The sequence below is a fragment of the Paroedura picta genome, chromosome 12, assembly GCF_049243985.1.
Source record: "Paroedura picta isolate Pp20150507F chromosome 12, Ppicta_v3.0, whole genome shotgun sequence".
NCBI classification, from domain to species: Eukaryota; Metazoa; Chordata; class Lepidosauria; order Squamata; family Gekkonidae; genus Paroedura; species Paroedura picta.
Window position 1 is genome coordinate 31,347,403 of NC_135380.1, and position 24,608 is coordinate 31,372,010.

Consider the following 24,608-nt stretch of genomic DNA (forward strand, 5'->3'; position numbering starts at 1 on the left):
GATCTTATTGCACATCAACCGATGTTGCAATGACGACAATGTTCAAAGACACACAATAATGGAACTAAAACAGTACCTCAGGGCCTGTAAAAGGGAGCTCCTCCACTAGGCATTTGGTTGAGGTCGATCAAAGCTAAACAACATCTCCCTCCCTTTGATCCCATATGACTAACCTGACCAATCATGGGTCTGTTAGACTGTTTACTTTGTTAAAATGTTATTTCTCTGTTTATTGCTATTATTACTGTTGCCTTTGATTCGCTATAATAACTGTTTGATGTATTGTTTCTGTTTTTGTTCCATGTGAACTGCCCTGAGCCTTAGGGGAGGGTACTATATAAATGTAATAAATAAACTAACCAAATCTTCAGCAACCCAAACATGTTTTAACACACAAATAAAGAGAAAAGTGTGTTTTTTATGGATATACATATATATTCCATTTTCAGCAGTAAATGAACTAAGAGGCCAGTAAACTCCACCCACCACCCCCAGTCATAGTCAGAAAACTTGGTGAGTAACCAGATGGGAAAACCATGGAAATGGGAATTAGAACTTCCCAAAACATGCTGCAAAGAGTGGCTGACAGCGTCCTCTACTGCAGCTGGGCACCCAGGGCCACCAGACCTGAAGAAGCTGCCAGCATCTACCACTGCGCTGAAGAAGCTCTGCTGTCTGTGCATGTGTAGACAAAACAATAGTATTTTGATGTGGTTTTAAACCCCCTGTATATTTTGGCTTTGATTTCAGATCCCCCCCTGCAAATGTGGAGACCTCTATCTCTTTGCATGGGTGTGGCCTCAGACCACAGACTTAGGTACCCACAGATGGGGGCCACACATCACTATTATCATCTTTAGTATATAGGTAAGAGATGGGCCCACAAGACTCATTGGGGAGGGAATCCCATATGCCCCCCCATAGCTGAGGCTGGTGAGGCTCTCGGTTCTGCCACCTACCACTCAGTCCTTTGACACTGTCCAGAGTATCCACTGCACCCAGGTTCCAGCTCCAGCCATTCTCTACTGTGGCTGTAACTGCAGTAGCTATCAACATTCTCCTTTATACACACCCCCACAGCAATTGCCAGTATTCAGTGCTGCTGGACCTAGAGCACCTGCTGGCATCAATACGGAGTTCAACTGGCTCCCTAACCATATATGTGCTGGCAACACAATTCTATTTTCAATTTTTCCTGCAAACTTTGTATATATAGTGCCATCTGTTGCACTTTGAGCAGCATGAGCAAAGTGGGTGTCCCTGCTCCAGGGAATTTACTATCCTTATTTTAGTAGTGAGCATGAGGAATGAGAGACAAAAAAACAAAAACAAAAACTAAAACTAAAAGGGAGATGAAGCCAGGGTAACAAAGAACGAATGTGGGCAAAATCACCACCACCAAATTGGGCTTTATTTCAATTGGGGACGGGGAAGGAAGGCTAAATGGGCTTAGCCAAAGGCTTCAAGAGAAAGTGGATTTTGAAGAAGGAAAGAGGTCCACATGGCATGAAGTTATTTATACCTGAATCCATATACATCCACATTCTACTCTTCCATGAGCCGAATTTCCTCAAACACTGAAAAGCAGTAAGACTAATAGCGCTACCCTAAGTGCTATCCTTAGTCTGACGAAGAGGGCTTGCACTCGAAAGCTCATGCCTTATTCAAGATCTTTGTTGGTCTTAAAGGTGCTACTGGACTCTGATTTTATAGTGCTATCCTAAGCAGGACTACTCAGGTATATTCAGTGGGGTTTACTTCCAGGAAGTGTTTTTAGAAATCCACTGTACAGGGTTCAACTAGGCTGTAAGCAATTAATGGGACTGCAGCAGCACCCGCAGGGATGCAAGCCTTGTGTGCAAAAAGGCTGAGCACAAATGCTTCTCTCCCCCTCCCATTACAAAGCCTACGTGGGGACGTCCTAAATATTCCATGGGTATGTAGGATTCTTTCAGGAAGCAGCCTGCATAAGCAAGCCATGAGAGAGCACAAGCAGAGCTGCACGTCCCAAAGTAAGGCATGTGCCCTCTTGACAGGAAGCCCACAGAATGCGGCCATTATTCTTTCTCCTGGGGAGAATGTCAAATTGACAGTCCAACCAAACCCACTGGATAAACATCCACCTGGAGAAACAATTTGCGCTTTTGTCACTCAGTCTTGCTCTGTACGTTAGCATGAATTGTGGACAGAAATGTTCACAGCAGAAGCTGAACAGTTTCCACACCCAGCCAAACCATCTTTTCAAAAAAAGTGCTGAGAGCAGAAGCTGGAACCAGCTACTTAATTCAACAGCAGATTCTCAGATTTTACCACCATTTCCTATCCCATCCAGGTCAAAAAGATGGGCTGGGAAATATGTAAATAATGCTCAGTGAGCTGGTCTCTGATGCTTAGGACACTCCACCCAACGCCTGTCCTTTTTCCATGATCAGCAGACTTCATTTTATACCTTGCCTTTAGCAGAACTAGTATTAGGGCTGAAACATTTAACTGATTGATTAACATTTATATTAGCTAAAAGTAAGCAGACAAATGAAGTCAGCAGATTAAGTTTTTAAAAATGTAAGTACTTAAAAAAACTGCAGATGGAAGGCTCCAATCTTAAAACAAATATTCTTTTCGCAAGAGAAAGGAGGAATGCTTCTTCTAAGAGGATGCCTGCTGAGCACAAACAGGCACCACCTAAACAATTAAGCAGGTTTTTCTCTTGAGAACTATTTTTTCATACAAAATTTAAACCATCATTCAATCAAACAGAGTTAATGCAAGTACTCTGCTAAGACTTCTTCAATGACAGCTTAATTAATGTCTTGTGCTGATCACATAAATTTCCTTTGCCTTTTGGCCCAGAAGTTTTGATTTAGAAAATGCATAGCCAGGAGTCTAGAGAATCAAAAGGATTGCTTCTGTGATACGTGGACCAATACCACTCCCCAAAACGTCTCATGGCAAACTGGTTTATAACCAGAGAATTTTCAAAAGCAGCATACAAAACAGCATATATTTTTTTTTGTTTCAAGGACAAACATTCCATTGCTTGTATGAAATCTCTGGAGTGGCTCTCATACAGGCATACTTTGGATTCTCACCAATATATATAAACAAGGGGTGGGGGAAACCAAATCAAATCAGAACACTACAGCCTTCAGCAGCCAAACAAGCTATTTCAGTGTGCCTTAGTTAAAAGGAAGCCTGTCGAACTACATATTTGGCTAGATTACAGCACAGTACAGTGCTTCAAATAAACAAACACAAGGAAGCTTCCCTCCCTTAACACAATACCTTGAAAGAAGCACAAGCCAAAGGTCCTTGTACTTTCACAGTGCTTACAAATGCAGAACACAATAGGATGGTTTAGTCTTTCACACAGGGATAAAACTTAATCATTACCCACAGTTCTTCTCAGGTTTCCATTGTGCCAGGTCATTCCAACCCCCACACCTGAAGCCTTGATCTATGTCCAAAGTCTGGAAAAGCTAACAGCCAAAACCAGCCTTTCTGAAAGGCTGCTGGGAAGCAGGGGGCAGCTGCGACAGGAAACGCACCCTTCATATTTTCTCTGGGCAGTCAACATGTGCTGGACACAGGGTGATCCCAAGATTTTACTATGATGCATATAATTTCTAATGGTCTGTCTACAAGGAAGGGAAACAAGCATGCAAACACACACATATCCTCCTACAAAAGTATTTCTCCTGAGAAAAAGAATGCAGTCAAACCTCCAACAGATATTAGTCAGCATCCACTCTTCCTCTCTGTTAAATACGACCCATCTCTCCATCATACATGCAAGACTAGAAACAACAGCATTAAGAAGCTGATGAGGCATTGGCAGCCTTTCTTCAGCTGACTGCCAAAATCCCTTGTTCTTACCTCTGTCCAAACTCTTCAGACTAATTTTCTACAAGCTAAAAAGCCCAGATGGAGCTAAACATGCAGTTCATTCACTAATTTTCTAGCTGTGATGGACACCATAAACCCGGCATCATGAGATCAGAATGCTGCTCTCAGTTTATGCAATTTCCTGACACACTCTGGCAATTTTAACTGCTTCCACTCCAAAGCAAACACCCTCCCGCTTGCTACTCAAATATTTCCTTAGTTGCAAAAGGAGCTAGTTAAGGGAACTATTCAAAAGAGGAGGAAAAACAGGGGTTTACTTGTACGCACCCACTATGGCAAATATTCTGAAAAAACAAACAAGGAAGAAGGAGGGCCTTTACATCTGGAATACACCTTTTGTATTTTCAATCTCTTTACTTCCTTTTAATTGACAGATTGCACTGCCTTGTTCATGTCCTTCCTCTTTCCATACTCTCTCGTTTCCATCCTGGATCCATGACTCCTCTACTGTGGAAGTTTAGACTACAAATTTTTTGAAATAGGAGACATTTTTTATGAGATGTTTGGAACACAACCATGTACATTTGGGTAGCACTGGATTAACAACAAATCACAGGATCAAACGAAAAATAACAGGAAAGTCACAATTCTTCATTCATGTATTTGTCCTATCTTTCTGTATAATACAATATGTGCTGTACTTGCAGACAACTCACTTCTCATAACAGAAGGTGACTGGCCCTAACTGGGGGATGTTTGACTAATAGGAAAAAGGCAGTCTGAGGGATGTGCCCATCAACAGCTGGCAAAAATCAGACCACTTTTTTCTGATTGGTGAAGGCAAGAGAGCTCAAGGTGAGCAGCCAGCCAGCTTCCACTAGCCTGCTGCCATTTAAAACAGGTCACAGCCTTGGGGGGGGGCAGTCTTCTGCCTCATTGCCCCACTCCCTATGACAGCCAGCCCCTGCCAACAGATCTGAGTGGGTCAGGCACAGCTCCCCTCTTCTCCCCTCCTTTCTTCCAGTGTAAGGGCTGCGGCTTGCCTCTCTGCTCTCCACCCATCCCCATGGGTAGGTACTCACAGTGTGGGCTTGGTGGTGCCAGAAGGCCCTGGCTCAGCCCAGTTTTGCCAAGACAGGAGGAGGGAGGGGGTGGAGGGAAGGGATCTGAAGTGGATGAGAGACCCAACCATCCGACCTCAACCCATGCTCTCCCTATTACCAGAGCAGTTCTGTTTTATACAAACTGCAGAAAGATATGCTTCTGAGTAAATTTGCATAGGATTGTGCTGTATCCGTCGTGTATACCTTCCAAGGCTATTAACGTCACCGGACTGTACATAACCATTGCCTCCTGTGACACCTACAACAAAATGCCAGCTCAGGAATTATTTATGATGGGCCATAACAGTGCAGAATACTAGTATAAGGATATATATTCCATAATTAATAGGTTCATTTTCTTCTCTGCAAAAGCAATCCACAGGGCTATGTTCTCTTTTATGTGCAGGTTGTACAAGTTTAGCCAGGACACAGATAAGGTGGCATTCAGACACTCTTTCATTATAATACTCCAGTGCTGCACCTCCGCACATGATGCTTTCATTTTGATACTTTTGACCCCAATGGGGACCCAAAGAGGCTCACAAATTCATTCTCTCCTCCATTTTATCCTAAGGTCCCCCAGCAAGCTTTCGTGGCAGAGTGATGGTTTGGCCCTGGGTCTCCCAGATCCTACTCTAGCACTCTTAATTGCTACACCAGCAGAGAACGATGCATCTGAAGAGTTCCTCGCTTCCAACAATGAGTACAGGGATGTCTCTAGAAATCTCAGAAGCAATTCTCCCTTTTCTTCCCTTTCACTATGCAGAAACAAAAAATTAGCAGCATATTATCCCCAGTGCCAGTATTAACCAGCTTATTTGATTTTGTTTCTTAAACCTCATATGCAACATTTGTCCTTTTTACTTTAGAAGGGCAATTGGAAATGCTCGCTATGCTCAGGTAAATATCCAAATACTCACTATGCTTCCCTTTCCAATAGGTGAAATATGCATAGTTGCTTTATAATGAAACAGATCATTGTCAACCAAGGTCAGTACTGGCTGCTCAAACAGGTATTGGCTCTCTAGGGTCTAAGGGAGAGATCTTTCATTTTGCTAGTTCTAAGTGATCCTTTTAGTTGGAGATCCTGAGGACTGACCTAAAGATCTCCTACATGACACGCAGATGCTCTACGACTGAGCCATGTCCACTGCTCCTCCTGGAGCAATCTTCTTCTAGCCCGTACTGCAAAGCCAGATGCTGCCTCTCTTGATCCACTAAGCCTGGGAAAACCAAAATATGCAGGTAGGGTAAACACTGCTGTACTCACATTCTGAACAAGCAGAGCAGCTGTGATCTTATCTAGCCTTTTCTAAAGCTGGAAAACCAACAGGACAGGATGGATGCTCATTCTTTCCATCTGTAGACCAAAAATCAGAAGCCAAGCAGTATGTGTGGGGGGAAATGTCACACTCCACCTTCTAATGAGTAGGAGGATCTTGATACCTGAAACGGTTTGGTTTTTGGGAGGCAGGACAATGGATAAAATTAGTACCCAAGATAGTGTCTGCCATCCAGTGTTGCTAGATCAGGCAAGCACAAAATCCACACCATCAGAGGTAAAACAATTTTGGGGGACTCGAGTGCTTCTTGTTCTGCTGCTTCACAGACTACTGCTGCTATTCCTACCAAATAGGTGACCAAATAGCAACTTGGACAAGAACAACGAAACCCTGGAAAAAGACATGCTACGGGAGAAGACCATGGTTCCATGCAGCTGCAGAACCAGGGTCACTAGCTTCCACTGCACCAGATTTATTTTCTGAAAAGTGGCTCTTATTTTTTCATACCTATTCAAACATGTTTCTTCACATTAAAATTGGGGAGGGGATGCAATTATCTCAAATTTTAATTATGTCGATTCATGGACTGGTAACAATTGGGCACAAACTCCCTTATTTAACAAAGAACCATGGGGGAAAATAACTACATCCACTCAAGGCTTTAGTGTCATTCACTTGACTGTCATTCATTTGCTACTGAGGTATTGCAACAAGCTGCCACAATCTGGCTGGCAAGGTCTAGCTCTCTGGCCCATACCTGACCCCAGAAAAGAAGCCAAACGTGTTCACAATAAGGTTCTAGTGAATCTTCCCAGCACAATACAAGATCAGTTTTGGCTCTGACTGATATAGGAGCAGTTAAATCTAGGCCAAATCCAGCTATCAACTCTCTCCCCACTTCTAGGATCAAAGGAACTCCTTTCAATGAGGAATGAGAAGATATCCCCAACAGCCTCTAAATGACTTTTTATTTCCCATTGGAAGGAGTGCCTATCAGGACATTCATCCTAGGTGCTGAACTTTCCCTAGTCACATAGATCAAGAGAAGTGAGCAGACCTCAATGCAATTTGACTGGGATCAGTTCTGGAACTGATGTGGTTAGTTATTTGGCCATCACTGGGTGGGTGGAACTTTAAAACCTGAGCTCACGTAGTCAAATGACTGGGAACCACAAGTCCCTGTTTCAAGTATCGCCTCTGATTAAAGTCTTGATGCTACCAAGAGCTTGCTTGCTGGTCTCAAGAAAACCACTACGGCTCTGCCTCACAGATGGGGCTACCAAGAGCTTGCTTGCTGACAGGGCTGTTCTAACAATTATGAGATGATGAACGTAAGAACAGACAAAATGTAGCACAAAAATGCTCATTTCACTCATTTGAGATCACATTTACAGAAAAGGATTTTTGCCGACATCTTCTCAGGGGTCATTCTCAACACAGTTTGAATTTCTGGCGCTTTCTTCCCCAGATATGAAGCGGCACAGTAATGTTTTCACTATAGAAACCACTGTGCAACTTTGAACCCTGGAGCAGAACCCTGAACCCTGTCTTGGCACAGAAAAGCTGATGGGGAAAGAGATTAGAGTGTATTTTTCATATGCGTGTCTAACACTTGCCAGGGGCAGATTTGTAACAAACACAAGCAGCAAGTAGCAGAAGGTCCCCTTTCACACCACCCCTTTAGATGATTTGTCTGTTCAACAATATTATTAACATGGGAAACTGGCTGGGTGAGGATACACAGAGACTTCTCTGTGTGCTGGCATTTACAGAAAAGAGATGGAAGGAGGGCTATGGAGATGTGGCACAAGATCAAAAGAGTGAACAACAAAAAAGGGAACAAAATAATCCAACCTGTATATACAAGCTAGGAACCTTAAAGGTTGAGCAGCAGAAGAATATGCTAAAAATTGAAATACAAATATTTATTAACATTCGTGTGCGCATTTAATTTAAAAATTAAATATCAACATTAGTCTCACGCATTTCAATCCCTCTTGGGGCTTTCCTCAGTGATCTGATATTTATATACTAGTGTAATGTAATCATGGGAACTATTAGGTGGTAAAAAATATAAAGGCAGAGGCTTCCATATTTTATATGCCCAAATATATCTCTGTGTTAAAAGATTTATTCTCAAAAATTCCATCCTTATTATAGCCCTCTCTTAGCCTGATAGCATTCTCATTTGTCTCCTAGAATGTAGGAATGCCCCAAGGGGGGATGAAATGCATTTGGGTTTTTGTATCATCCATGTGTCAACATGTTCTGGATTTGTACATTACTGTGAGGCTAATGTTGATGTTTTTAAATTTTTAAATATGCATAATAATAATAAATATTTGTATTTTATAGCAGGGGTAGTCAACCTGTGGTCCTCCAGATGTCCATGGACTACAATTCCCATGAGCCCCTGCCAGTAAACGCTGGCAGGTTCTCATGGGAATTGTAGTCCATGAGCATCTGGAGGACCACAGGTTGACTACCCCAGTTTTATAGGATCAAAACAAACACCAGGTAAAACAACTAACTGAAGCAAATCTTTGGGATTCCCACATCCCTGGCACCAACAGGCAGCTTTAAAAGATGAGCAAGGAAGAATGACTAGAGCAGGACAGACAGTATCTAAAATTGGGGCAGATTCAAACAGGTAGCCGATGCTACTGGACTCTGATTTTTAAATTGGGACAGGTGGTTGTTATCAGTGCATACCGAAGAACAAGAGGCCAAAGCACATTGGCAGCTCCTCAAACACACTGCACAGTTGCCATTACCTTACAAATGTGGGATTTCCAAGAGAGCTGCTCTTTAAGTTCAAAGGTCAATGCCTACAAATATTGTCCTAATTCCATTTGTCATGGGCATGTGTGTATGTGGGGAGATTATGGTACAATAACAGCAAGGCCATTATTGTGACAACTATTTGGCAACAATAAAGATACGGTGATGCCCAATGTACTCAGAATTACAACAGTCCATTAGAAAGTGTAGACATAGCTCCTTTTTCTTTCCAGTATTACCCACTATTCAGCCCTAGGAACAGTCTGTAGCCTAGTGTAAAGAACAGACGCGAAGGTCCTAGGTTCACATTACAGCATCTCCATTTCTAACGTATTTCAGGTAGAGGTTTATATTAGCCCAGCCATACTTGACTACTTCTGCTCAAATGGACTACCCTGAGATAGACAGATCAATCAAATCAACTTATTAAAGAAAACGTCATAAGTTCCTATGATACATATCAGCTACTGATTGATGTGTGGAAATTAATTTCTCCATGGTATCAGGACAATTCATCTTAAAACGTCTTAAAAATAAAACAGTAAGGCCAGGTTGGGAGGAGTTAGGGCGGGCTCTGTCCGGGATAAAAACTCGGAGGGGCGAATGATTCGCCCCTCCGAGTGTCAATTCTGGACCAAGGAGGCAATGGGGAGGCACGCGAAGCACGCCTCCCCATTGCCTCCTTGGCTGCCAGAGACTGCGTGTCAATGCGGGGAAAGGAGCAGGGACGCCGCGTCTTTGACGCGGCGTCCCTGCTCCTTTCCAGCCGCACACCTTCCCAACTTGGCCGGCCAGGTCGCCTGCAAACCGCCAGCTCTGCCCAGCCCGCTCTGCCTTCTGCCGGCCGCTGCAGCGGCCGCCAGAAGAGTCACGACTGCTCTCGGTGGGGGGAGAAAACATAGGACTAGGGATGCTGGGGATAGAAACAGAGATCTTTTGCTTGCAGAGCTTATGATTTGTAGTAATGAGAAAAGACAGGACTACAAATCATAAGCTCTGCAAGCAAAAGATCTCTGTTTCTATCCCCAGCATCCCTAGTTAAAGGGGGCTGAAAAGTAATAGGAATGGTAAAGTCACTTATCTCAAATCATGGGAAACTACTGACACTGATCTAATCAGAGCAACAGTATGACTTGATATGAAGGCTGCTTTAGAAGTACTGTGTTACAGGACAGAGTATGTCCAGTTTCTTAGCTGTCTTGAGCCAGCAATGTGTCAGAGCATTTCTCAGTAGCCAGATGGGTATTTACTTCAAATTTCTCTAGTCAGCTCAGCAAGAGATCAGTTTTTCACCCATGGCAGATCAAAGTTCCTAAAGAACAGTATCTGGTACCACTGACACACAACATCCAAAATTGCTGTGTATATATATTCAAACCGTAATTATTAACTTCCATGCTGCTCCAATTTGAGTCTCCAAATTCTCAATGTATTTCAATTACCCATAGGAACTATATAAGCAATTCATTCCACTCAAGACATCGTTAGAGGACTGCAAGAGCAAGAAAAGGGGAATAAAACCACCTAGTGCCTAAACAACCAACTTTCCAAAATATCACTATTCCCAATTATCAAACATTCTGTGTGACCCAAGGCAAGCAGAATTGGCCCAGAGATTCCCCAACCTTGAATAATCTCTCCTCCAAAAAAACCTCCAAAGATTTTTCTCATTATACTAAGGAGTCTGAAGTTGGAGCCTAAACCTAACCTGGGGGGGAAAAAAAGGTCAAGATTACACGCTGTAACAGGACAAAAGCTTATTTTCTAATGTGGTGATTGCTCTATTCCTGTGAGTCCTATGTGACCCACAGCCTTGAATTCTACCAAGTTTTTATTGCTGTTGACTGAAGATTATAGGAGTTGCTTTTCAAAATAATGCAAATTATTCTGTAGATTACCATGCATTCTTCAAGGCATCATATGATATCAGAAAAAGACTCAACCTGCTGTTCAGATTGTTTCCAGCTTTGTTTTGGGGGGAGGGGGATGGGAATGTTGCACCTGAATCTTTTATCTATAATTACAGTTGTTAAGGATACAATAGTAGACATATTGCTATAAGCAATGATCTTGGTTTGCAAGGGAAAGCAAACAGCCGTTGGAAAAAGGATGACATAAGAAATTCACCTGCGGGACTCCATTCTGAAAATTGCATATGCTACAACACAGTGAAAACCTGCAGGACTCTAGTTACATGCTCATTATAGCATGACCAACCTTGACTTGACTCGTGTAATGGGTACTTTGTTCATTCTCTTATACCCTAAGGTCATTGTATGGGCATTTAAAAGCGAACACTGAATTGAACGCAGCTGCTGAACATATTATATGGACGCTCTAAGTTACTCATGCTGTATATACCAAGAAATGCATTTATCTTTATTTACCTATTTATAGTTCACCTTTCTAACTTGGATTCAAGGTGGATTATACACAGTGAGTCAATACAATCAACAAATGGGTTAGCCAATAAACAATGCAATAGGATTAGGGTTGTAAAACCAACCAGAAGTCTAAAAAAAGAACTGAAGCAAAGCACAATTAAATGATGCACAAATTCATAGTAGGATCCTGGTTTCAACAAGCTATAAATAGTAGCATAGGTAAGGAGACATCTTTCGGGCTAGGCTGAGTTGGAATAAAGCCTTTTCTGCAATCGCATTAACTTACTTCTCCAGTAATAAAATTCAGTTCAGTATAACCCCAAGGCTCTTAATTGAGCCAGCAAGGGCCAGGTGAGCGCCAATGAAAGAGGGAAGCATGTGTCCCTCAAGATCTCTGCCTTCCCCACCAACACTACCTCTATCTTTTCAGGGTTTAAGTTACAATTTATTCATCCTTAGGGAATTCACCCTAGCAGTCAGGAAGTTATTCAGGACCTCTACTGTATCACCAGGGAATCTGAATAAGGATATGTAGATACCATCAACATATTGATGACATCGAGCTCCAAAGCTATGAATAATTTGTCCCAATGGCTTTACAGGGGGGCTGAAAAGCATGGGGAGGGGACTATGCCACAGGGAGGTGCCTCACCAAAATATTTCCCAGACTTTTGTCTGGTTGGATTGTTCAGGCCATTTAAGCCTAGCAGTGAGTCATTTAAATTGTACGTTCCACTCCCCACCTTCCAAGAGGGGGAAAGCAAAATGGATCACAGCCACTTCACCAATCAGTTTTGCTTCCCCCACTACAAAGTGGGAAGGAGAGACCTTGATAGCTGAAATGGCTGCTAGCCATTTAAAACCTAACAGATGTTGGGTGGGCCTATTGAACTGTTAGGTTTAAATTGCTGGCAGTCATCTCAGTGATTGATTTCACTTCCTGGAACCACCCTAAACCTAGATTTTCCAGTTTGTGCCCATTCCTAATTATGATCTACTGTATCAATGACTGCAGGTAAGTCCAACAACAGCAACCAGGAGGCATAGTCTTTGTCTACACTCAGATGGATGTTGTAAACTAAAGCTAACAGAGCCACCTCTGTCCCACAGCCCAGCCTGAAAAGGGAGTGGATGAGTTATTCAAGAAGACCTGGAGTTGGCCTGTTACTGCGCTGTCAATCACTTTGCCATAATTGGCCACATCATTTTTCTGTAAGGATTTTTTTAAGTAGCAGATTGGAGAACTATGGGACATTACTTTTACTTTGTAAATTGTATTTTAGCCAGCATTTTAATATGATGTAAACTGCCCCGAGCCTGGGTCTTAGAGCAGCTGAGGGAAGGTGCTTTGAGTTAGTGACTGACTTACAATACATGCCAAGAGGATGTTGATGTCTGTACATGATTTTAGCAGCCAGAACAGGCAAAGATCCAGAGTGCAAATTATGACCTTCATGAATCCCAGAACAGTGTCTATATTTCATCATTAAAATTGGGACAAAATGATCCATGAATAGACCAGGTAATGTATTCCTCCTGTCTACTAGCATGTCTGTATTCCACCTGCCATCTGAGACAGATCATATTCCAAATATCTTATCAACAAAAACTTATATCACAGCTAACTTCTTTTCCTGAGAAAAAGGCTCAGAATTTGGATGATTATGAGCTAACTGATGCTGGCAGCAACATTTCTTTGCTGCCATGAGTGCTTCTTCATGGCTTCTCCAATGGGCTCTATAGTGTAACCTATCAAATTTGGTACAGGTTTGCCACCAGCATCATTCTAGATGTCTCCCAGCCCTCTTCCAATTATTCAGTTTCACAGAAAACCAGGGAGCTGGTTTATGCCCTAGGAGTGGGAGTGGTCATAAAAGGGCAACCTTGCCAATTCACACTCCCACTGAAGCCTCAACTGAGCATGTGTCTGGAATCCTAAAATCCCTTAGAGAATTCTGGAATCGAGTAAGATTCAGACGCCTTTGCAGAGCCACATTTACCTTGTCTTTCAATATATATACAGCCAACTCTTTAGAGTTATTACTATCACACTGTCTGGAGCCTGCCCCATCCTTCAACTCTGCCTCATTCCTCCAGTTATCTTTCATTACTGACCTACATAATACCCCTCCTTAAGAGATTCTTGAATAAATGTGCAAGAAATAAGAAACTCAACCAGCAGTACATAAAACTCTTACCTCTTTGCTGTTCCACTAGAAGTCAAGAAGAGCTGTTGTTCCAGCAAAGTGACCGGCAATTTGAGAACAGATTCTCACCCTTGTCCAGTTTCGCCTTACTCCCAAAACTCACAATTAGCACAAGTTCCAACCACAGGCAACAGGATCTGGGTGCCTGTTCACTGGCAAAAAAGAAAAACAGAATTCTACCTAAGTAGGAATACCAACAATCTGGGAGACCAAGAAATATGGATGGCATTAGGCAAAAGTCAGAAAGGCAATTTCATCACATTCAGTTTAATTTCATACCCTCTTCTCACATGAACATTCTTGGCCTAGCAAATACAGCATCCAAGGTCATATGGGTCATTCACGAGGCACAGCCAAAATGCAGAAGCAGTCCTTAAAGTTTGGATTTGCAGAAGTACATGTAAGTGTGGACTGTAGCCTAAAACATCAAAGAAAAAGCAGCAAGATCTCAGTTTATTTCCTCCTGGGTCCCTTTTAAAATGAGACAAGTGTTACTTGAACTGAGTTCAGGGAATGACAAGCATGCTGCTTGATTCACTTAAAAACTGATACTGTAAGACATCCAGGAGATGGAAAGCATAAGTTTGATACATTTCCTGTGACAATTCAAAGCTGTTTCCTATAAGACTCAAGTCTTTACTCTTGTGGCTTCATTTGCCTCTTCAATCACTTTGCCCCCAACCACACACTGTTTGTAATCTAAACAAAGTGCTTGATGGCACAGAGAAGTTTAATTCATCTGTTCTGCTGAAGTACTTTTCCTAAAACCTTCTAGAAGCACCATGGCTGGAAAAAAATACAACTGGCGTCCAAACCATCAGTTAAAATATGGCTTTTAAAAGAATTTAATCCACAAGACTTCAAAAGATCAGTTTTTAATTTATTTGGGAGAACTTGCTGGGCCAACTTTCTGAACAAAGACATTCTAAACTGGCAGCAAAACTGCCAGAAAACTTGGACGAATGCCCAGATAAAGAACCTGAGGCAAAGAAGAGTGCAGCGCAAACTTAATTTTCCAGAATGCAACAAAACAAATTGTACTAAATTTCCAGAAAGCTGTTAAGCTCCAAGCAACCCTGCATAAAGCTGAGAACTACCTTTCAGGTGTCATACCAATCAGTACCTAAGAGATGCTGTTATGCCAAGAGTATTTATCCACCTCTGCCCAACAGTTTATCTACACAGTATTCAACCGCCCTGACCACAGAGAAAGAAGAGGAGGAATGCCATGTCAACAGTCCTTCTGATGACACTTACCCTGTCCCTCCAATCACTCCTGTCAGATTTGTCATCTGCCCCCTGTACTTCTTCGCTTTCCATTCCTTTATCCACCCACCCAGCTCTGGTCCCAAAGTCTACTCTACTGCACAAGGCAGCATGTTTTTGTCCCACCCAATCATATTCTCCTTTCCCACAAACTTCTCTTCGAGGAAGCCACTCAGAGTTGCTCCTCTCACTACTCCCCCCCCCTTTCCACCCACCTTCTCCCTCCTGGTGTTTCTTCATTAGCAGCTGACAATCCCCCTCCCAAAAAAAATCAGTGAAATAAATATACAAAACAAACACTGCTGCAACAGACAGTTGCATGCAATACAGGATGCCACACCGCTTGAGAGCTACCGTTTTTGTCTGTATTGATACAACATGCTATGAAAAAGCAAAGGCGAAACAAGGCATTCAATACCGGGACCTTGTCGTATATATACTGGAATAAAAAAGAAGACAAATTCTATATGCACCTTTTAATTGGAGGGTTTGGTTTCGCCGGCTATGCCACATTGTTTTTTCTTTCTTTGTTGCTATAACCATTTCCTGTGGCTGCCTATAATTATTTGCCAACTCCCCCCCCATACACACCTGAGCACTTTCTAACTCCCCTTTAATTAACCCTCCCCCACTCTTCCATTCATACGAGCTCCGCGCGTCTCGCTCCCCATCCCCCCTTAATAAGAAGCAGCAAAGGGAGCCTCCCCCCCCAAGCACTCACTTCTCGTCACCTTCCCCGCAGCGACCCAGCGACGCGTCCCTCCCGACCTCCTGAAACGTGTATCCTCCCGACCGCCGAGTTCCCTCGCCCGCTCATTAGACGACGCGGCCGTCACGTGCCCCAACCTTCCCGCCTCCCTCCCTCCGAGCTGAGTTCCTATTGATTAAAACACAATTCGCTGCCTTCCCCCGCCCGCTCTCCGCCTTTCAATCTCTGTAGTCCCGCCCTTCTTGGAGGACGAGCCCCCCCCCGCCTTAATGACACGGAGACCGCGATCGCGCTGCGGGAAGAAATTAGGGCTTTTCGGCGACCCGTAGCGTGCCGAGGGAGTCACGCGCTTCAGTCGCCGGCCTCTCTCACTTCCTCGTTTGGGAGAGGTTCCCTGGCGAGCGCGCGAGAAAGGACGCCGGCTGTTTGTTTGAGACATTGTCGTGAAAGGAGAGGCCGCCGTCGTGGTTTTCGGCACCGCCTGCCGCTTGTGTTCTGTGGGGGGCGAGCGGCTGAGGGAGCGAGGGGAGAATGTTCGGAGGCGCTGAGGAGGATGACACGGACTTCCTGTCTCCTACCGGCGGGTGAGGCCCCAGCGGGGCGGGGGAAGCGAACGAACTCTCGGAACCGGAAGGGGAAGAGAGGGGAGCAAGCCGCTTCCGTTCACCAGCACCAGAGCCTCTTTTCTGTTAGGCTTGCTTTGCTGTCTTGGAGCGTGCATGGGCCAAGTTAAGGGCGCCTCTGGGCACGCGCAAAGTGTCCCTTTCTCCCCAGACGCTGGAGGAACCCTAAATCTCTTTTTCTGTGGAATAAAGGCGCTTTCCTGGTGCGGGAACTGGGCTGGCCGCCCTTGATGACATTTCAACTTCTGGATGTCTTTGGGCATGTGCAAAGTGTCTTATTCACTCAATTAGCTCCACCATCTACTATGGGGCTTCATGTACATTAACATTGTCGATCTTATAAAGACTTAGTTGGCCAGTATAGTCTTCATATTGCCATTAAAGTGTATTAATAGGAACTCACAATGATGTGATGGTTTTATAGGTGGGGAGCTTATTTATTTATTTTTGTATTTATATACTGCCCTTCTCTGATGCTCAGGGCTTGGTACCAGAAGGCGTGCCTATAGTCACCTGGTAAGAGTAATAGAAGAATAGTTTTTATACCCTGCTTTTACCACCTGAAGGAGTCTCAAAGTGGTTTACCTTCAACAGGCACCCCATGAGGTAGATGGGGTTGAAAGATTTCTGAGGGAACTGTGATTGGACCAAGGTCATCCAGCAGGCCTCATGAGTCTCAAAGTAGCTTACAATCACCTGCCTTTCTTCTCCCCACAACAGTCACCCTGTGAGGTAGGTGAGGCTGAGAGAGCTTTGGCAGGACTGTGACTAACCTAAAGTCACCCAGCTGACTGCCTGTGGAAGAGCAAGGAATCATACCCAGTTCTCCAGATTAGAAGCCGCCAATCTTAACCACTACAACAAATAATAATAGTACTTATTCTTTGTATAGTACTTAGGGTGTTAAAGTGCTAAAATACACACATCTCATTTTGAATCTTACCTATAAGATAAATTAGTGTTGCCCCTGTGTTTTATTCTCAGATTTGTGGGACTGCTAGAGAGTGGCCTTCTTGAAGTAATAAATATTTATATACTGCCCTGGTGGCTTAGAGCATTTAACAACATTTAAAATGATTCACATAATTTAAAAACATATAACAGTAAAATGATTATCAATTTCATATTTGTCCCCTGTGGGGATTAATTCATCTCACGGGGGGGAGGGGTTGGAGTGGTTTTTGTCAGTGGATATTTTCAGTACATGTTTCCAATGTGTGCATGGGATGGGGCAGCATTTCATGATGTTATTGCCTGGACTCAGCTATAGGCCTGGTGGAATCACTGTTATGCAGGCCCTCCTGAAAGGTGGCTGCCTACTGTGCTAATGGCAGAAGTTAGATTTGAACTGGGAACATCCCTGTTCATAATTATCTTAGAGTTCACGCTGATAACTTCTAGAATAAAGGGCTTCACGGTATAATTACCTTGGTGGACTTTTCACTCCATGTGTTTGTGAAGAATGCCTTTTTTCTCAAATACTCAGTTATTGATAATGTTTAGCTTTTACGTGTTTAGCTTTCTGTGTTCAAAACACATTGTCTTCTAATAATCATTAATATATCCCTATAAAATAGGCCAGAATTGTTAGGCTAAACCCCTGCTTGTGGCTTTCTGTTTGTACATCCTTTGAAGCCAGAGGTTTTCTTCTGGCTTGTATTTCAAATGGTTGTTAGAGGATTTAGACAAACAGAGCAGGGGCTTTCTCTGAAACATGGACAAATAGAATTTGCAGTGGTGGTTTTTGACAAAGGGAGCTTTGACTCTTAAAAGCTAACATTTCCAAAATCTCACTAGTCCCTAAAGTACTACTGGAATATAAGTTCAGAGGTAAGAGGGTGAGAGTTTGGACTGTAGTCTGAGCACTGTCCGTGAGATCTTGAGCAAGTTGTATTTTTTATCATCTCTAGTTTGCAGTATTAATTGCTTCTGTCGCAGATTATTATGAAGGTGAAAGAAGCAAATGCAGTCATGTCAAAGAGCTGTTAGTTATCAGTTCAAATGTCCCTGTTGCCTTCAAACCTGATGGGTTGGGTGGCAGTTAATTGTTTGGACTCTGAGGGACTGTTGCAAGGACCTGATGAGATAAACCAGGAGGTCAGATTGTGCAACAGAGAATCATGCTTCAAAAGGAGGTGATTGTTCATTGATTAGATCAGGATTTCAGGAATAGTTTGCTCTGCTGACTGAATGGAGGTAAAAGAGCCTTGCTGTCAGCCCCAGTCCAGCCAAGACCATTTCTCAAAAGTGGAAGCAGGGAAAACCCCTGAGATTGCTTTTGTGTTGCCGAAGGAGTCTGTAATGGCTGATAGACCAGTAAGGAATATGTGAAGACTAGGAAAAGTCTTGAGGCACCTTAAAGGCTAATATATTGAATGTGGCATAAGTGTTGGCCTATTGCATGGTCTTCAGTGGTAGACATGTGGGTTATGTATACACGGGTTCAAATAGGTATGTTTCTCTTTAATGCATGTTTAATGCAAACCTCTTTTTCATCTTTAATGCCAGCTGAGGTCCTTTTACTAGAGAAGCCCAGGGAACAGGATCTATCGGAATACTTCTAGGATACTTAGTCTCGGGACAGAAGTTTCGACTGCTTTGAGATTGCTCTAATGCTTACTCCCCCCCCCCCAGTGAAACAAGCTAGACATGTGACAACCATATGATGAAGAGACCAATGAGTTTGCTTCCAAAGCCTTATTGTGTGACAGCGGGATACCTCTCCTGACCTGATTTTCCAGGAAGAAAACTCTTTAAGTCTTAATCCTTCTTTCTCTGTCTCATGCTTAGAGCTGTTCAAATATACATGCAGCAGTTGCTAGTGTCTCCCCAGCAGAAATCCAAAGGAGAGCCACTTGCAGTTTGCCGGACAGCCATTTCTGCTTACAAGGTCTTGTAGTCCTTGCAGAGATTGCTGTGTGTGCAAATATAAGGTTGCCTTTGGAAATCTAAGCTGCTATTTTGTTGCTGATAGTCCAGGATGGGAAAGGAACGTGGGAGGAGGGATTACACTTGAAAAAACTGCAAGGTTTGAGTTGATAGGACTGGAAGGAAAATCATTCAGTGACTTGGGAGCTTTCAGACAGAAATGTCAGCGGTATGGCGGACAGAATATCTTTGGCAGGCAGCTCATGGGTTGGTTTTTTCTATGATGGTGCTTTTTGGATTGTTTGGTTCAAGTTGGATCTCTGTTTTAGATTCCTAGAATATTTTTGGTTGGCCATTAATATAGCACAGATTATATTCTATTGGGCTCATCATTTAGCATCTCAAGGACCTCAAGGACCTTGGTTTTTTCCCCTAAAACTTGAAATTTCTAGCCCTCAGAGGTTGAATTAAGTATATTAGCTTCTGGATGCTCATGGAGGAAGGGTTAATTTTTGAATTCTCTGCAGTGGAAAAACTAGCACAGCAAGATAAGGTTTTCAGCTTTTGTTACCCTTTATATTGGCTAGTTCCTGTGAAATTCCCCAAATGCTGCAATTCAGAAATTAATTTTTCATTTTTCAGAAGAATAAGTTTTTATATCTTCTTTACGCTATTTAATTGTTTTGGAGTCCAGATGCACAGACTAGTTAAAACTGTGGCCCGAATTAAAATAGGAGTCCAGTGCTATCTTTAAAAACTAACAAAATTCATTTCATCATCAGTTAAATTCACTACTAATATATATGATGCATTCAGACTCATGAATATTTGATTTAGAATAAGTTGTATACGTGTTTTCAGGTGACAGTGCTTCTGTTTTAAACAGATCAACTAAACTTTTCCTAATTTATAGTTTTGGTAGTAGCCTGAAAGCAATTGTGAACCAGGCATGAATCCAGGAGTTTAAGTTCTTCTGTATTACAGTTTTATTTTTGTTGATTATGTTTTTATCCTGCATGTCTGCTGAGGAGTTCAGAGTAGTGTATTTGATGATCATCTGCTTTGGATGAGAATTGGCAACACATTCCAGCACCATGGCATCAAGTGAGTAATGGCTTTTCTCTCCATACAGTGCTAGGTTGGCCTCTCTCTTTGGACTGGATCAAACAGTTGCAGGCAGTGGAAATGAATTTTTCCAGTACACAGCACCCAAGCAGCCTAAAAAGGGCCAACCAGCTACTGGTGAGTAACTGTCTGTACCGTTCTTGGGTGCTGCTACACAGGTGCTAAACAGCTTCTTCCAAAATCTTGTGTTCTTTCTTTCAGTGTCTGATGCACAGTGGTAGCAGAGTCTAATTAAGTGTTGTCTAGCTAAGATTAAAGTTCAGACAAGGGGGGAATTTGCTCCTACATTTGTTTTCCAGGAGTTAGTTATGTAAACAGATGCTTGAGAAACATTGGTATCAATTTTATGGTATGCTGCTTTAGAATGATCAGGTAAATGCATTAATTGCATTCTAGAGATGTTTATTTCCAAGCCTTTTGTTAAGAAATGTCATTGTATTCTGCCAAAAACTTACATTTATATGCTGGGCAAAATCCAGGAAAAACTTACTGAGACTGAATTCCATTCTATTGCTTACAGTGAATGGAGATAGGAGACAGCTTTCACAAAATAGCAGGTGGGGCACCTGCTGAGGTTTGCTGCTAGTGGAGGGGCTAATGCTGGCCAGATATACATGGCCCATGGGCTGCCACCAGCAATGAGAAATCAGCGATGAACTTCTGGAGCAATCTTCCCTCTTGTACTGGGAGAGTTGCCTGGTTGGAACACAATTCTGTTGTTTTCCTCTGGCCCTTGCTAGAGTCAATGAAACTTAAAGAACTATGAAAGAGTCCTCTTCCCTTCTCTGTGTGTGCAGATGTAGAGAGCATATTTCCCATTTTTCTGCAGTTTCCTACATTCTGTGGGGAGTTGGACTTCCAGCTCTATGATTCTATATGCTCCATAAAACCTGAAGGCCCACTGTAGATAAAAGTGTATATATCTAACCTGGAATGAACTGGAATTGAGTTGAATGTGTAGAAATGCTGTATGGTACAGCTCTTTCTGGACCTTGTGGCTGTAGACAAAAGAATCTCATGTTTGGAAGCTTCCTCATGTTAAAAAACAAAACTTAGTACACAGAACATTAGTACACTTGGAGGGGAAACAAGGCTAGAAATATTATCTTTAAGAATGATTTTCCAGCTTTTGATATGGGAGAGGATTCATACTTACAGCCTTTTATCCGTGGTCTGCAGCAGTCCAGTCCAGAATGTTTTATGAAACTTTCTGTAGTCTTAACTACTAGGCAGGGATGTATCTATGCGTGCTTGCATGGTTTTTTTTAAAGATTGATATCCACCTTTCTATCAAATGACCCTTAAACCAGTTTATAAAAAGATTAGATACAATACATGCACCCCTCTACAGCCTTTAAACTTTTTACTGGTGACGGAGGAAACTTGGTATTGTTATGTGCTGATACTTGTTGGAAGATGATGAATATAAGATGAAGAACTTGCACATTTCTTTGTGTACCTCTCCAGCTGCTGGTCCAGCATCACAGAAGTCACCTACTCCCACACCTGCTTCAGGAGCACCATCTGCCTTCATAGCTACAGCTGTTCATGCATATCGGTTGTAAGTACCATAGCAGTGAGAATCACAGTGGTTTCTTATTGCCCTCTAGTTTGGCATCTTATTTGCCAGTTCTGCCTACTCTGCATGAGTACAGCTTGGTCTGACGTGGCTGATTCTATTCAGGAAAAAGTGTAAGTCACAATTGAAGCAATGCCAAAAATATACTCTAAAATAATGAAGTTGGGGAATGGGGCAAAGAGTACCTGCTTTGTGTTCAGAACCTGTCTGGCTCAGTCCCTGGTGCTTCCAGTTACAAGATTTCAGATAGTTGCTAGTGGGAAAGACCCTTGGTATCTGGAACCTGGAGGATCACTGGCAAGCCAGGTATCAATACTGAGCTAGACAGAGCAGAAGTCTGACTCAGTATGATGCAGTTTTGTGTGTTCATATGTTATATTTTAAATGCATTGGACTTTTGTTATGACACTTTCCCATTGAAAATCCTACATAATGCAGAAAATGTATTATACAGTACTGCACAGGGCTGAGGGGAGGAGTGCTTTCCTAGGATTGCCAGTATGGTGTTACCGGGTCAGGAATGTCTGGCTGTTCACAGTTGGCATCAGGACATTGAGGTCCTTGCCCTGATCCAGTGAGGCATGTGATGGCATCCCCAGAAGCTTTGGGGCCAGGCAAGGTGTGAAGTGACATCACGCAGTATGGTGCAGTCACAGCTGGGTGAAAACACTAGCTGACATCGCTGTTGACCCTACAACTAAGATAAGAGGGCCCAGCGGGAGATGAGTGCTCACCCTGAAGCAGGCAAATGGCATGCCTATGTCTCATATTAATGAAAGTGCCGAGCTCACTTTGTAAGCTGTTACATAACCACATTTCTCCCCCCCCCCCATTTTACAATTCAGTACAAATGGACAATATGTGAAACAAGGCAAATATGGAGCAGCTGTAGTGGGGAGCCATTTGACCAAAGAGGTAAGAAATGGTACAGTGTATCACACTTTTGCATCTTTGTTGCATACCTGTTGTTGCTCATCAGTTTAACTTGGTACCCTCTCACCAAGTTCTAATATTCAAAAGAAGTTCTCTTTCCCCTGATATACATAATTTCACAAGCTCTTTCTAATTTGTCTTTTCCCCCCAAAACCGAGAAGCCACAAATCCCTTGCCATATCAGGAAGGTACTCCAGTTCCTTGAATTCTTTGGTTACCCCTTTCGCAATTATAATATCTTTTTTGACATGGGGGTATCAGAGCTTTACATTATAGCTTGGATATGAGTGTTAATTGTACAATTGCAATAAATACAATACTTAACAACCTTGTGTGTTCAAGTACTATGTCATTTGTAGATGCTTTTGTTGGCCGGTCTGCTGGCTTATGTTCACTTTTCCCCTTCTTTTCTCTCTCCCATCTCTTATGGAATCCAGTACAGGATAATTCTTTATATCAATCAGCAGCAGCAGGTCACAGCAGCCAAGATCCATTCAGGGTTTGTACTCACGGTAAGCCTTAGAGATAAGAACTACCTACTGAGTTGGATCCTGTGGATCTGTTCTGCTAATTGTGACACTTTTCTGTGGATCAAGGAATCTTCTGCTGGTAAGAGGCTATTGTGTCGGTAGACATTTGATCAAGCCTGAGAGAAGCTCCACTGTTTGCAGAATTGATCTGTGGGTTCCAACCTGTTCTAACTCCCCACCCCAAAATTGTTAAGAGTGTATATTTTTTATGTTAAGAATGTATTATTCTTGATTGTGCAAAAAGTTTCCTTTTGCTTCTTAATTTTTAAAAAGTCTAATTCCTTTTTTGATCTAGACTAGACTTGAAGGACATTTTTTGAATCTTAAGAATAAAATATTTAAATTACATAAAACCAGAACGTCATAACTATATGCATCCAAATGATAGGAAAATAGCATCTGATTGCAATGTGTTCATTTTAAATCTAGAGAAAATGCTTTCTCTCTGTATAGATGCATTTATTTTTTCATGTATGATTTTTTGTACCTTAAGGCAGTGGTTCTCAATTGCCATTAACTGAAAGGGCCACATTTACTTCCATCCCTGGCATGAGGCCTTAGGGAGACTTGCAGCTTATCATTCCTTCAAGGTGTAAACAACCTGTTTGGCCACAAACTCCACTGGACAAGGACCTTGCCTACCTTACATGGAGTAGGTGCAGTATTGTGGAATAAGGCTCAGAAAAGCCACATGCTACATGTCAAAGAGATACAGGTGGCTGCTTCTAGGCCACCAAATGGGTATTGCTGCCTGTAAGATGATTATAGTAGTCTGCTATGGTAGAAATAAATAGGAGAGTTGTGTCATTTTGAAGACTGTTAAGTTTTTACTCTAGCATAAGCTTTCATAGATGAGAGCCTGCATCATTGAGTGCATATAGTTACTCCTCGAGTCAGAGATGCATTTGTAAAAAACAAGCTGTAAACAGTAGAGTCAGAGGAGGTTATGTAAAGCAAGTTGAGAAGCTATGTGCAAAATTCAATTATAATGAGAAAATTCAAATATAATGAAGATGAATACAGAGACAATTCACAGTAGTAGTAATTGTTGGTAATGAAATGTCCCTAGTCTTGCTAAGCTGGGTAACACCTGCAGTGACTGAGGAAGTCCAAGTCCTGATTAAGCCCTTAGGAGATGGCAGCTTTTCAGCCTTTTCATACCACTTGCTTTTTAAAAGGAAGAAACAACTCTCCCACAATACACATAGATGAAAGACTCCATTGTTTCAGCAGAACCGGCGTGGTGTGGAAGTTGGAGTGCTGGACTAGGATCTGGGAGACCCAGGTTCAAATCTGCATTATGTCAGGGAAGCTTGTTGGGTGGCCTTGGGCCAGTCACATGCTCTCCAACCTTGCAGGGTTGTTCTGAGGATA

At 42.6% G+C, this 24,608-nt stretch overlaps 2 protein-coding genes across 18 annotated transcripts in view; one reads left to right on the top strand and one right to left on the bottom strand.

Moving 5' to 3' along the window:
• The window catches only part of SLC31A1 (solute carrier family 31 member 1), a 28,094-nt gene extending 12,353 nt beyond the window's left edge, over positions 1-15,741 (bottom strand). Inside the window, exons 1-4 of one of the 10 annotated variants that reach the window (XM_077305429.1) lie at positions 15,589-15,741; positions 13,881-14,019; positions 13,593-13,753; positions 6,217-6,306 (exon numbers count right to left, since the gene is read on the bottom strand). The gene's annotated coding sequence lies outside the window, so the exon portion shown is untranslated. Of the gene's footprint in view, positions 1-3,282; positions 3,310-3,873; positions 4,045-6,216; positions 6,307-13,592; positions 13,754-13,880; positions 14,020-15,340; positions 15,463-15,588 lie in introns of those variants that run through there. The other 9 variants (XM_077305431.1, XM_077305427.1, XM_077305434.1 and 6 more) reach the window with 9 other exon arrangements.
• Positions 15,742-15,831: 90 nt separating this feature from the next.
• FKBP15 (FKBP prolyl isomerase family member 15) overlaps positions 15,832-24,608 on the top strand; it is a 37,244-nt gene continuing 28,467 nt past the window's right edge. Inside the window, exons 1-5 of one of the 8 annotated variants that reach the window (XM_077305416.1) lie at positions 15,832-16,160; positions 20,200-20,309; positions 21,660-21,753; positions 22,617-22,686; positions 23,142-23,216. In XM_077305416.1, the coding sequence (XP_077161531.1) occupies positions 16,108-16,160; positions 20,200-20,309; positions 21,660-21,753; positions 22,617-22,686; positions 23,142-23,216 (402 nt within the window). In that variant the 5' untranslated portion in view covers positions 15,832-16,107. Of the gene's footprint in view, positions 16,161-16,216; positions 16,403-19,147; positions 19,335-19,373; positions 20,172-20,199; positions 20,310-21,659; positions 21,754-22,616; positions 22,687-23,141; positions 23,217-24,608 lie in introns of those variants that run through there. The other 7 variants (XM_077305421.1, XM_077305419.1, XM_077305413.1 and 4 more) reach the window with 7 other exon arrangements.